Source organism: Carassius gibelio, chromosome B13, assembly GCF_023724105.1.
Source record: "Carassius gibelio isolate Cgi1373 ecotype wild population from Czech Republic chromosome B13, carGib1.2-hapl.c, whole genome shotgun sequence".
In the NCBI taxonomy this organism is placed as follows: domain Eukaryota; kingdom Metazoa; phylum Chordata; class Actinopteri; order Cypriniformes; family Cyprinidae; genus Carassius; species Carassius gibelio.
The window spans coordinates 28,241,980-28,256,166 of NC_068408.1; the positions used below are offsets into that span (position 1 = coordinate 28,241,980).

The window sequence follows — 14,187 nt, forward strand, 5'->3', positions numbered from 1 at the left end:
CAGAATCTCGTAGACTACAGTTTGCAACTACGGATGTACTGTTACTTCATCTACAGTCAAAAATCTGGGTGTTATATTAGACAGCAACTTGTCTTTTGAAAACCATATTTCCCATGTTACAAAAACAACATTCTTCCTTCTTAGAAACATTGCCAAGCTACAAAACATGTTACCTGTTTCTGATGCAGAAAAGCTAGTTCACTGGACTATTGTAATGCACTGCTAGGTGGTTGTCCTGCATCTTGAATAAACAAGCTACAGGTAGTCCAAAATGCAGCGGCCAGAGTCATTAGCACATCAAGAAAATATGATCGTATCACCCCAATTTTACAGTCTCTGCACTGGCTACCTATTAAGTTCTGTATCAGTTACAGATTATTATTACTTACCTATAAGGCCCTAAATGGTTTAGCTCCTGTTTACCTAACTGGCCTTATACCATGCTACAATCCATCATGCTCCTTAAGGTCACAAAACGCTGGACTTTTGGTAGTTCCTAGGATAACAAGGTCCGCTAAAGGAGATGGTGCTTTTTTGCGTTTGGCTCCCAAACTCTGAAATAGCCTTCCTGATAATGTTCGGGGTTCAGACACCTTCTCTCTGTTTAAATTCAGATTAAAAACACATCATCTCTTTCACCAAGCTACCGAATAACACATCTCATAATCTGTGACTGCAGTTGTATCTGATCAAATGCGCATTATTATTCTTTAGCTTGGGTTAAAATAATTAATTTTACTTGTTTGGAACACCAGCTATGCAAATTATGTCTCTGTTTGTTTCTCTGTTTTGTCACGATATTTACATCCCGTGATAACTAGGATTTCCACAAGCTCCAGTCTGGATCCAGAACACCTGAGAAGAGATGATGCCAACCCCTCAGAGGACATCAGATGATGCTAACCCTGAAACAACATACAGAACAAGCAAATATTGCTACAAGTGTGATGGCATCATATAATGATTGCTGTTAATAGTGTTCATCGTCTGGTTGACTACGTCTTGTATTAATTTTTCTGAAATTGAATAAATGAAAATGATTTTATATGCACATAAACTGAAAGCCACCACTGACAAGCAACTACTACATATTGTACAAACTTAATTTTCTGTAAAGTTGCTTTGCAGTGATTTGTATCATAAAAAGCGCTATACAGATAAACTTGAATTGAATCGTTAATGTAAAATATAGATTTAAAAATTTTAGGGTAGAAAAGTAATAAGAGTGTTCACAAATCTGATTTTCTTTTATGACTTTTCATGGAATTAAAATGAATCCAAGTTCTGTTCTGTGCATTTAGAAAGATTAGAACATTTGGGGTGTTTTATAGTGATTCTGTTTCAGAAGGATGAGACAGCAGTTCTATTTAATATTACTGCTGTCTAAGAGACAATTTAGATATAAAAGAGCTTTCTTACATGATGTGTTTCCTGCTTTATATGGTTTCTTACAGGACTTTGCATTTACTTTAAACATTTTCTATTTCTGTTTCTCTCTCCTTTTGTTTTAGTTGCTTTTTCTGGTCTGGGCTTTACTTCATTATACTTGGCAGGCAAGTTGCAGTGCTTCACAGCTGCTGGACGCGGGTGCAGCTGGCGTCTCTGTGCCATGATCCTGCCTCTCTACAGTGCAATGATGATTGCTCTGTCCCGCACCTGCGACTACAAGCATCACTGGCAAGGTCAGAGGTTTACAGCAGTGTTCCAAAAAAGCATGCAACTGCTTAGTCAGTATGTGTGTCATCATCTGACAGTCAAGTCAAGTCAGGTCACCTTTTTTTATATAGCACTTTAAACCAAAAAGATTGTCAAAGCAACTGAACAACATTAATTAGGAAAAAAGGATGTTAACAATGCAAAATGACAGTTTAAAGCAGTTCATCATTGAATTCAGTGATGTCATCATTCAGCTCAGTTCAGTTTAAATAGTATCTGTGCAATCATTTGCCATCAAGTCATTGATATCACTGTAAATGAAGTGTCCCCAACTAAGCAAACCAGAGGTGACAGTGGCAAGGAACCAAAACTCCATCGGTGACAGAATGGAGAAAAAACCTTGGGAGAAACCAGGCTCAGTCAGGGGCCAGTTCTTCTATGGCCAAACGAAACCAGCAGTTCAATTCCAAGCTGCAGCAAATCATCTGTTTCCTGTGGGCTTGTCCCGGTGGTCATCTGAGACAAGGTCTTTATGGGGGATCTGTCTCTGGGGCTCTTCTAGTTGTCCTGGTCTCCACTGTCTTTCAGGGCTATAGAGGTCCTTTCTAGGTGCTGACCCACACTGGATCTGGGTGACTGCAGTGTCCCTCTGATCTGGATACAGACTAGATCTGGTGGCTACGGTGACCATGGAATTAGAGAGAAACAGACTAATATTAGCGTAGATGCCATTCTTCTAACGAAGTAACAAGTACATCGGGTGTTATGGGAAGTGTTCCCGGTTCCGGTTTACCTAATTAATGCAACGTAAAAATCCTTTACTGGATTTGGATATTAGAAGCGTATTAGTGTGTTATGTGTAAGCCAGGTTTAAGATATAGGTTTTTAACCCTCTGAAGTCGATTAACCCCTAAAGGGTGTACTTTTTTTGTATACAGACATAATAACAACAAAACGTTGTGCACTTATAAAATAAAGATAACAAACAAGGTTTGCTGTCTGCAGCCTTTGTCTGCGCTGATCTTCAGTTACAAACGCGTCGTTAAAATTAACTGTAACTCAGTGAATACTCAATGAGGATATATGAGAGAGATATCTATAGAAAGCTTGACGTCTACTTTTAAACTAAACAAGTGCTGCCGAAAACAAATATTCTGTCATAAAGTAATCCATATGAAAACAACGCGATGTCAGTTCCCTATCAGAAGCTACTCTCGATGCTGCGCTCAATAGTGCTAATGAGAAAATTCTTTGTTTGACCGGTTGTGAAGCATGTGTGTCAAACACGCCAACAATTGGCTTAAATAACCTTGGCAGGTGACGTCACTGATAATGTGCACCTGCAGGTTGTAAATAGACGTGAAATGGAAACACCCTCAGGTTTCTTTGTCTTCAGAGACTGCATTGTGTGTGTGTGTGTGTGTGTCACGCTGATGAAAGTATTAGTTTAAAAGGAAGAATGTTGAGAGTTATAAAAAAAAAAGGAAAATGAAAGTTCTAACTATTCTTGCTGATTGTATATGAGATGTGTGCCTCGCTCTCCATGGCCGATCTCTGAAGTGTTTATTGTTAAAAAAAAAAAAGGCTGCTTTCGCATTCTAGAGTGGCAGTTCTAAGCACCGCGGTTCACTTCCTATCCATGCTAGGCTTTTTGCTCTCACGAGGAACGAGCTGCTTCCCGCTCATTAAGATCGCGCTCCGATCTGGAAAGATTGGACAGTTCTCGCACCCACCTTCGAAGCGTGCCCATGTACTTCTTCGGATTAGGCAGAGGCTGCTGTAGCTGTAGCTTCTGTTGAAATGGACATTGAGAGTGCTCTTTCCAAGCGCTCCTCTTGCGATTATAAGCACATGAGGAGTTACTAGGTGGTGACTCGTGCAGTGACCAGATTAAAGCCTTAAAATTAGATTTTGTACATTATGATTTCATAGGTGATAGAGACGCTAGCTGCTATCTCTTCCCCATTGGAGCAACATCATTTAAATAAAAATATAAATAAATGATGATGATTATGATGAGGAATAAAAAAAATTATATAAAATATGTTGCAGCCAGTCGCTGACGTGCTCAAACATAATTCCTCGAGTCCGTTTCATTCCATTGAAGTTTTTTATTGCATGTCATGTGAATAATTGTACCTGAATTTCCAGTAGTTTTATTGTCCTACCGTACAGCAGGGAGGGTGATGGAGCTTTCGGTGAATAATCCAAAATTTGTTACGGGATAAACGAGCGTTCAAAGAAAATATACTGCTGCACCTCGCTAGCCACGACAAAAAACTTTCAAAACACCTGAGCTACGTGTTAGATTGAACCCATTAAAGCAGGTGCTGCAGTCACCTGTTTGCTGGTGGGCGGGTTCAGTAAAAAAAAAAAAAGCAAAGCAATATTAAAGCAAGAAAATCTGAATATACAAACAAATGTAGCATAACCACACCTAACTATTGTTAACAAAACACATTATTATCATAATTCGCCTCAAACCATAATAAAGAAAGCAAGTATGGCTCCAACATACCGGCCCCTAATTGTTCTGTGAAAAAACAGTACAATTACAAACATACTATAGGAGACAGATAATATTTACAGAAATGTACAACCAGTTTACCAACACACTCCTTTTTTTTTTTTTTAGTAGACGCAATGCATCAGTTCATAAAAAATCAGTTCATCAAAATCAGTTAATCAAAAATCAGTGTAAACGTCAAGTGAAAGGACAAGAGAAAAGAGGGACAGAGATAGAAAAAGAGATAGAAAGAAGGCTCGTCAATCTCAGTCAGTGGCTTCCAGAAGTAAGGCAAGTTTTGAGATCGGCCTTATCAAGGTGTTGGTCTTGGTTTGCACAAACCCCCTTCTATCTGGTAAAGTTTGGGTTACGCAGCCCATGAGCCACGAGTTCCTTGGAGCAGAGTCATCCACTATCAATATAATGTCTCCAACAGCAAGATTTCTCTGTTTTGTTGTCCACTTCTGTCTCTCTTGTAACTCTGGCAAATATTCTTTTGAAAAGATTTGCCATGTACTGCACTTGGCGCCATCTCTTCTTGCCATTGCAGTCATTTGAGCAGAATACCAGGTGGTAGGGAAGGCTTTCCTCTGAGAAGTAAGAGGTGGTTTGGTGTGAGAGGCTCCAAGTCTAGAGGGTCATCAGAAGCTTTGCAAATGGGTCTGTCATTGATTATGGCTTCAACTTCACATAGTAAAGTAGCCAATCTTTCCTCACCCAGAGCCTGTTCTTGCTGTAAGAATGCATCTGACAGTTTTTATTGGTCTTTCCCAAATTCCACCATGATGGGATCCAGTGGGTGGGTTGAAAGTCCAGGAAATGCCCCTTTTGAGTAATGCGGCATGGATCTTTGAATTGTCCAGATCACACCATGCCGTTTCAATGTAGTCCGTCCTCTTTTGATTTCAAAAGATCCAAAGTAGTCGATGCCTAAATTGGTAAATGGTGGTTCGTCAGCTGATAGTCTTTCTTGAGGCAAGTCTGACATGTACTGTTTAACTTTAACACAGCTTTCTCTTCTGCAGTGGACGCATTTGCTGATCACATTCCTAACTGCAGAGTTGGCCTTTGGTATCCAATACTTCTGTCTTAAATGTGAAAGTGTAAGGTTTCGACCACTGTGTCCGACAGTTTCATGAGCATGCCTAATAATGAGTGTCATCACATGATGGTGTCTTGGCAGTAGTGTTGTCAAAAGTAGGGGTGCTCCGATCACGATCGGCCGATCGTTAATGCGCATCTCGTCAGTAAAGACGGTTCTTTAATCAGCGGTTAATTCCATCAGGTGCATGATTTCACATAGAGCAGCTGTTACTACACAGAGCCGTTGTTAATTGAGAAGATGCGGCAAAAAAAGCTGAAAATGAAGTGGATTTGCGCATCTTCTCTATCACGCACCTGATGGAATTATCCGCTGATTAGAGAACCGGCTTTACTGACGAGATGCGCATAACGATCAGCCGATCGTGATCGGAGCACCCCTAGTCAAAAGACCCGGTACTTCGGTACCAAGTCGGTACTAAGTTTTTTTTATGTGACGGTACCAGGTTTCTTTAAGTACCGGTAGTACCGAGGTCCCATTCAAACCCGCTTCAGCGCTATAATTTCCGCGAAGCAGAAAACGAGGACGGAATCTCAAAATCCAGTCATGAAAATGAAACTTACATTATAATATGGACAGTCATGGAATTTGACAGAGTTAAAATTGTCAAAGTCAGCATAAATTAATCAAATCAAATCTCCATATGGACCAGTATCTGTAAATGTTAAGCCACAAAAGTTGTTTGTTCTGCGCGTCTCTGTGTGAATGAATGAATGGCAGAGACGTGCGGGTTTGTTTACTACATAGACTGAAGCGCATGACGCTTGCATTAATTTCAGCATCTGAGCTTCAGAGTTCTCTCTCCATCAAGCGATCTGTATTTTTCAGTTCATCTCAATGGATGCACAGCGCACGTGTATTTGATGCTCTGTAAACTCTTTGTGAAGGCACACGGCTCACAGTCGCTTTACTAATAGCACTGTTTCTCACACATGCAAAGAGAGAGAGAGCGAGAGTCTTACCATGCTGAATCGACACGCTATATTTGAACTATTCTTTGTTGTCTTCTCCTGTCAAAATAATGGAGTTCATTTAGAATTAGTCGTATTCATTTTCGAGCAAGCAGAAGACATACCGGTTTCTCCGGTAGTGGGCGGAGCTAATGCACAAATGGCAATTTCATTGGCTGGCGCTGATCTGGTACCGTCCCTGTTTTGATTTCAGCAAATCAGTTTGACCGAACACATACAACGTGATCAATATTCATGAACCCAGCAGCTCATCAATTCATAGTGCATTGTATATACATTTGTATGATAGTAGAATTAGTGGTAGTATTATCTTTTAATAATAATTAATATGATCTATTACTATTTTTTTTACAGAAACCCTCAATGACCAAAAATATCTTAAGCATCACCACCAGTCTTAAATATAATTATATATTATTATAATTACATAACTTGTAGAAAAACTTGTAAATAAGTATAAAGAATGGTATTGGTTTTATTTTTAGTGATAAAAAAGTTATTTTTTTAAAATTAGCATATTTTTGTGTTTTGCTTTGGTACCCAAATTGGTACAGAGAACCGTGGATTTTCACTGGTATCGGTACCGAATACTGAAATTTTAGTACCGTGACAACACTACTTGGCAGAATGGCTGGATGCTGGGCTTCAGATGGCATTGCTGACCTTACCAACCTTCCACCGACTCTTATTACACCATCTTGAAGAGTAGGGGTAAGCTTTTGTATGTGACTGTTCTTTTTCACAGTCATTCCTTTTGTCAGACATTCCAGTTCATGTTTGTACTCCATATATTGACAGAATTGCACTATAGCTTTTTCAGCATCCTACAATATTTCCTAACACAGTAAACCTTTACTGCATCCTTTCACTTCAAGTGGCTCTTTACTTTCCTTTTTCTTTTTGCAAATCCTTTTCAGTTCTACCTTTATCATCAACATCCAAGCAACAGCTTTGAGTGATGAATTTTTGTGATTGTTTTTGCAGATTCGTCCAAGGTGGAAATACTGATAGTGAACACTTTCACTTCTGGATCGTGTTTTGTCAATGTGATCTCTGGGAACTGTGCCACTCTGCCTCCAGTTGCTGCAAGAATGCAGGGCCTTGTATCCACTTAGATTGTAAGAACTGTGTTGCAGACAAGCCTCTTGATGCACTATCAGCAGGGTTTATAGTGCCTTTGACATACCTCCACTGTGTTACTTCCGATGCTGCGTGGATGATGGCAACTCTGTTGGCAACGAAAGTATGTATTTGAGTACAGAGGTACTGTCTGTCCAGAAAACAGAAGGCTCCAGAGGGAGTTCAAGCTCTTCTTGCAGCACTTTGTCCATTCGTATTGCCATTGCAGCGGCTGTGAGCTCAAGCCGTGGGATGGTAATAGGTTTCAATGGCACCACTCTGGCCTTACCCATGATAAAGGCGCAACAAATCTCATGCTCATGATTTACAAGCCGTAGGTAAGATACAGTGCCAAAACCACTCTCACTCGCATCTGCGAAATGATGAAGCTGTCCAGATATGAGGCCTCCAAACTGCTCAGGTGTAAAGCATCTTCTGACTTGGACTTTCTCTAATAGAGACAGGTTGGATACCCATTTCAGCCATCTTTTTTCCAGATGTTCAGGTATTTGGTCGTCCCATCCTAGCTTCAAGCCACACAGTTCTTGCAATACCTGTTTTGCAACGAGGATGACAGGTGCCAAAATACCTAGAGGATCGTATATAGAGCTTATCATAGACAACAAGCCCCTTCTTGGATGGAACGTCTTTGAGTTGGATTTTGAAGTTGGATTTTGAAGACAAACGAGCCAGACTGCACACCATTGAACTCCAAGAGCTCTTTCTATTGGCAATGCATCCTTGTCCAAGTCTAAGTCTTTCAGCTCCTGAGTTAAGCTTCGCTCTGGAAGGGATGCAAGCACTGTTCGGCTATTACTAACCCATTTGTTCAGCGTGAAACCACCTGAGGCACACAGTTGGGTGAGCTGTCCTGCAAATTGTACTGCCTCTTGCTCAGTATTCACAGACTTTAAGCAGTTGTCCACGTAAAAATTCCTGAGCACAGTGTGTGTAACATCTGGGTCAAATTTGCCAATATTGTCTCTGGCACATTGCTGCAATGCAAAAGTCGCACAGCTTGGAGAAGATGTAGCCCCAAAGATGTGCACAACCATTTTGTATTCTTCAAGCGCCATGTCCAAGTCCCCATCAGGCCATCACAAGAATCTCAAGAGATCCGAGTCTTCCTCGGATACATGCACCTGATGAAACATGGATTCAAAACCGGTAATGAAGGCAACAGGATTTTGGCGAAATCTAGTGAGGACCCCAATAAGATTGTTGGTGAGATGCGGGCCTTGTAGAAGTCACGAGTTTAGAGACACACCTTGGTAGGTAGCTCCACAATCAAATACTACCCTCAGTTTGAGTCTTTTTTAGGGTGGTACACTCCGTGGTGAGCAATATACCACTTTCGCCCTTCATTTGTCCTCTTTTGCTCCTCCTCTGATGGTATTTGGACTGCCAAGCCTTTTCTCAGAGTTTCAGCCATAAATGTTTTGTAGTCCTCATAGAATTGGCTGTTTCTCAACAGCTTCCTCTTTAGACTTATAGCTCTTTGCTCAGCAAGGCAGCGGTTATTGGGAAATGCCACATCTGCATCCTTCAAGGGCAGTCCAATGCTGTAATGTCCTTCATGCAGTTTCACAGAGTTAGAGACCAACTGCATGAACATTTTATCCTCTTGAGACATCTCCAAATGCTCCACCTTCTGGCACTCTGGGGAATCTACTTTCATTTGTTGCTGCAGCAATTCCTAAATTTTCACTACAGAAATTCAGTTCGCAGTAACATCTTTCCATGTGCTTTATGAGTGGTCCATTAACTGTCCATCCCAGAGTTGTTTTTATTGCATAGGGACCATTTCCCTGGCTGTTAATTATCCGCCATGGTTCCAATATCTTAGGAACATTGTTTCTGATGAGTAAACGAATTTCTGCATTTACCTGTGGAATGTTCACATCATGGAGATATTCCCATTGAGCAATATCTTCCTGATTGGGGATATTTTCAGCCTTTACATGAATGTCAGGGTTCGAATATATCTCTGGCAAGTCAAAGAAGTCATCATTGTCCAGTCCACTGATTTCCATGTCTGCCACCACAGATGTATCAACCACTTTTTCCTTGTTCATTGTTCTTAACATGATTCTTGTCCTTGTTGTCTGCAGTTGCCTCAGAAGGGATTCTGTGTAAAAGCTTGCAGAACTCCCAGGGTCCATAAAGGCATGTGTGCAAATTACTTTGTCACTTTTCTTTAGTTTGACTTTAACCGGCACTATGGCAAGATTGCATGCCGTGTCTCCGGCCCCAGTTTCTCTCCACATGTCTGCTTGACATGTATAGGTCTGAACATTGGCTATAGCCCCGTCATTCTTCTGCACACTGGTGTTGTTGATGTGCAAGATAATAGGATGCTTAAGAGAGCATACATGACAGGTAAGCCTACTTTGGCAATATTTGCTCATGTGACCTACCTCAAAACATCCAACATACTCTTTTTTTCAGAAGAATTTCCGATTTATGTTCCTGTTTTTGCTTTTCAACTGTTTGCAAGAGCTTAGATGATGATCTGCACGGCAAAACAAACACTCTTTCACCATTTTCTTTTGTGTCACAGGACTGCTGCTACACATCGGCTCCGCACTGGTTGCGAACCCAGTAAATCCATGTCTGGGCCTTCTTTCTCTGAGCATTGTTGTCTGTGCAGGTTCAGGTTTTCTCGCTTGTGTAGCATTCAGACTTCCAAACAACGGATGTGACAAGATCCTAGATTGTTGGGTTATGAAGTCTGTCAAGTCAGAAAACGTTGCTCTATGGCCATTACATTCATGTAATTCGTAAGCTTTTACTCGCCATCGTTCTTGGATTTTGTATAGCAGTTTACTGAGAATGGCCTTCAAATTAGTTGGATGATCCAATTCTCCCATGTACTGAACAGAAGACATAGCTCTCAGACAACCATTGAGAAACACAGAATAAGTTTGTAATGCATCTGCATCCTCAGATCTGATCAATGGCCATTTGAGCACTTTATTCAAATATGAAGTGGCAATATTGTGCTCATCACCAAAGTGTTTTTTGAGAAGTTCCTTGGCTTTAGCATAACCTCGTTCCGGATCCATGAATTGGCAACTGTGCACAAGTTCTTTAGGGTGACCAGCTGTAAATTGCTCCAGAAAATACAGCCTATCCTGATTGTTTTTAGTTTTCTTTTCAATTCCATAATCAAAAGCTCTTATGAAGAATTGGTAGTCCAAAGGATCACCTTTGAAAACGGGAATTACAACTGATGGTAAGGAATGTTGACCTTGTTGTGTAATGAAAGTTTCTGTAATTTTGTTTTGTTTTTCCATTAAAGTCATGACATTGTCAAATTCATTCCTTTTGGTTGTGTTTTGCAACACTGGAGGTTGTTGGTATTGTTTATCTTGCAGAAATGTTAAATAGTCAGCAGCTTTACGTGCATCTGCACCACGTGCTGCATATGCATGTTGAATATTTGGTAGAGCTTGAAAAGTAGAAGGCTTTGGATTCTGATGAGATGCAACATTTCTCTGTTCTCTACTGCCACCTACTGGAGGTAGGCTGGCAGGTGCAATGTAATTGGGATCCAAAGGTGCATAATGAGTCTGAAAAGGGGGGGTATTTTGAACGAACAGATAAATCCTTTGCTGGTATAGCAGGTTTCCTTTGAGTTGATGTAGCTGGTTGAAAATTGTATGTTACATTCCTTTCCAAAATTAAGGGCAGTTGTGTGAACACAGGTGTAACAGATATGCAGGTCATCGATTCATGGGTTCTGAACTAATGAATCATGGTTCGTTGAATCTAAAACAATGCAAACCCGACACTTGTAGAATTTGAATTCAGGCATATAAAATGAAACCTTTTTACACTAAATGCCTGGCCTGGCTGGATTTTAAGTATTTAAAACAAGAAATTCCAGAGTCACGTGAGCAGCCTCAAAGGAGACACGAAAACCCAACATTCCTAAACACACACACAAACTTTCCTTTAAGCTCTCTATGTAAGTCCTTTAATAATATGTATTTTTAATATGTTTGTGCATTACATAAAATGGTTAATCCTGGTTATGTGAAGAGTATAATTTGCAAACTTATACTTTGGAAATGTTTATCCTAGTTTTAATGTTCTAAAATAAGAATCATGATTCTGTAACCCTACCCCTGACCAGCTCATAAAACTTTATGATCCCACTGGGAAACAGGACAGGAAAAAGCCAGTTACCTTTTTCTCAATGTATGCTAAATGTATTGAGTATTGCCTTTTTGTGGAGTAGATGTTTCCCCATATAAATTGGAGTATCTGCAGTTTTATCGTGTGCTAATCAAACTTTAAATGTGTGTAATTCTGCATTTGAATGTTTTGATCATTTATGTATGTTATTTTTGTTATCTGTTTAATCGTCATGCTTTGACGGACTCACTTATATAAAGGAGATTAATGAAAAATGCATTAATCTGGAATTATGAACTTGCTAGAATATCACTGCTGAAATCTGATAAGCCATAACTTAGAGTGGGTGTTTCCCCAGAGACAAAGGAACTTTTTCCCACTTCAGATCGCGGACGTTCATTGGTTGTTCAGAGGCGTGAACCCATCGAGCTATAAAGGATTGACCCAGGAAGTTCCACCCTCTCTTGATGCTCTTAGCTTCTGCCCTTCGCTTCCACGCTTCTCTGGCGTTCTTCGTCTCTGAGAGGACAGCCGTTCTCATGGCTCCTTCGGGAGCTTCCATTTCCGTTGTTTTTGTTTCTTTTCATTTCTAAATTTATTCACCTATTCGCCTCTCCACACGAGGTAGACGAATTCTGAAACATTGCTTTGTTGGACCTTTCAAATACCGCTCGATTCTGCAGCAGGCCCGGAAGGCACGAGAGAACACGCCTAGCCACGCTCACGCTGCTCAAGCGCACAAAGCATCACAAGAGACATGTGCAATTATCATTCTCAATGGAGATTTAAATACTGCTTAAAGTTTGTCTATGATTTGATTCGTTGTTGTCTTTCAAGGGTTACTGTCTGTGAGTTTGCATAACTGAGCTTAGTCTGTGATAACGCTCTCTCTCTCTCTCACCTCTCTCGTCCTTTCTCTCTCTCTCTCTCTCTCTCTTTCTCTCCCTTATTTGGATTCCGTTATGTCTTGTACAAAGTTTACTGTCTGTATTGTCGTACACGTATTTACTCAATTATTAAAACCCACATATTCATGATTGCCTCCAAACCGCTCACATTACGAGTCAATGAAGTGTCTGATCTTTAGCTACATGCTGTTTATTTTGAGTTACTAAATGTATCATAATGATAGGATAATGTTTTCATGGCCAGATAATATTTTTCTTTGAATTATAAGAAGTGATAACTTTATTGAAAATTGATAAGTTAATCTTACGGCCGTTTGCTGGACAAACCACTGTTTGATTTGCAGTAATTTACAGTAAGAGATATCACTATAATTGATATGAAGAATGAAATATTAACGTATTAATGAGTGAATTACAGTGCCCTGTAATGAGTTATCGATAAATGCAATTGAGCTATTTTTCATCTTCAATAAAATTTAGTGTAACTGTCATATGAGATATATATTAAGCATATTCCTGAATAATTATTCAAATTCCCTATATATCATTTGAGTTAATTATTATGTACAACCCAGTGCGGCTACATTTTTGGTGGAGAAACACAGTCATTTCAAACTTCGTTTATATGGTTATTAATAATTTCTGCACGTGCGCTATGAACTTATGTAACGTTACTTGTGAGATAAGTCGCAAGATGCGAACTCACTCCTAACTGACTGAGGCAAAAAGCTGATCAGTCAGCACGTTAGGTATTTATAGAAACTTAACAGTATAGTCACTGTTATTTTTTATGAAAGTAAACTGCAGTATAATGTTAAAAGTCTCCTGTTGAGAAAGACCAAGATCTTTTTACAGTGAGAACATTTTAATATGAAGAATTAAAAGATGAAGAAATCTTTTATTAGTTGCAACATGTAAATCTGAACATGAGCGATGTTCCTCTTATTCAGTTAAAAAGACCTTGCTTATTAAATATCGTTATTGAATTTGTGGTGAACCACAGTTATATTCAAAAATAAACTATAAAAACTCCTGGTCTAAAACTGGCTTTTAAACTTAAAACATTTAAATCATAAGTGCTATTTTGATAAATGTTTATGGGAGCCAACCATTTTTTTACATTTGTGTTTTGGAAGTGAACGGATCCTTCCTTCACTCTGTTTAATATAGCACCTCAAAGGTCATAAAACCTTTTCCTGTTTGTTACTTGTGATTTTTGATGCAGAAAATCAGTCTGACAAACGATCAGATTCTAAGTCATATTGAAATGGTAATTCCGCTATCTGAACACCAGAGGGAGCTCTTTGTTTAGAAGTTTCAAGTTACGCCCTGCCTTCTGATTCCAGCTTGCATGAGTGCAATTCCGCCATCCCGTGGCCATTTCAGATAATGCGCTCTAATTGCTAATCTCTAATCTCTATTTCCCCTGTGAGGTATTGAATTAGCTGTTTAAATTCTCACCCAATTATTTGCATTTACAGCTTTGCTCGTGCGAATATTATTACCGGGAAATAAAATAATTTTCCCTTCCTTTGACTGTTTACATTTACTTTGAGTTTGGTTCAAACTTGATTTGAATTAAAATGTAATTGTTTAATAGTGGAAATCTACATGTTTCAGGTCAACTACTGATTGACCCACTTAGAAGGTAAGCCATCTAGTGGCAGTCTCCTGTTAAATCGACTAACAGATCTCTGTCTTTTCCATTCTGTTTTGAATTGCATGTCCACTTTTACCCTTTTTGATTAATTTCACCCTGTTTGATTAATTTCATAATTATTAATG

The 14,187-nt window shown here is 39.5% G+C and overlaps 1 protein-coding gene across 1 annotated transcript in view; it reads left to right on the forward strand.

The window, feature by feature from the left end:
* The window catches only part of plpp4 (phospholipid phosphatase 4), a 216,857-nt gene that overhangs the window by 162,952 nt on the left and 39,718 nt on the right, over positions 1-14,187 (forward strand). Inside the window, exon 6 of the mRNA XM_052572136.1 lies at positions 1,512-1,682. Within this exon, the coding sequence (XP_052428096.1) occupies positions 1,512-1,682 (171 nt within the window). The remainder of the gene's footprint in view (positions 1-1,511; positions 1,683-14,187) is intronic.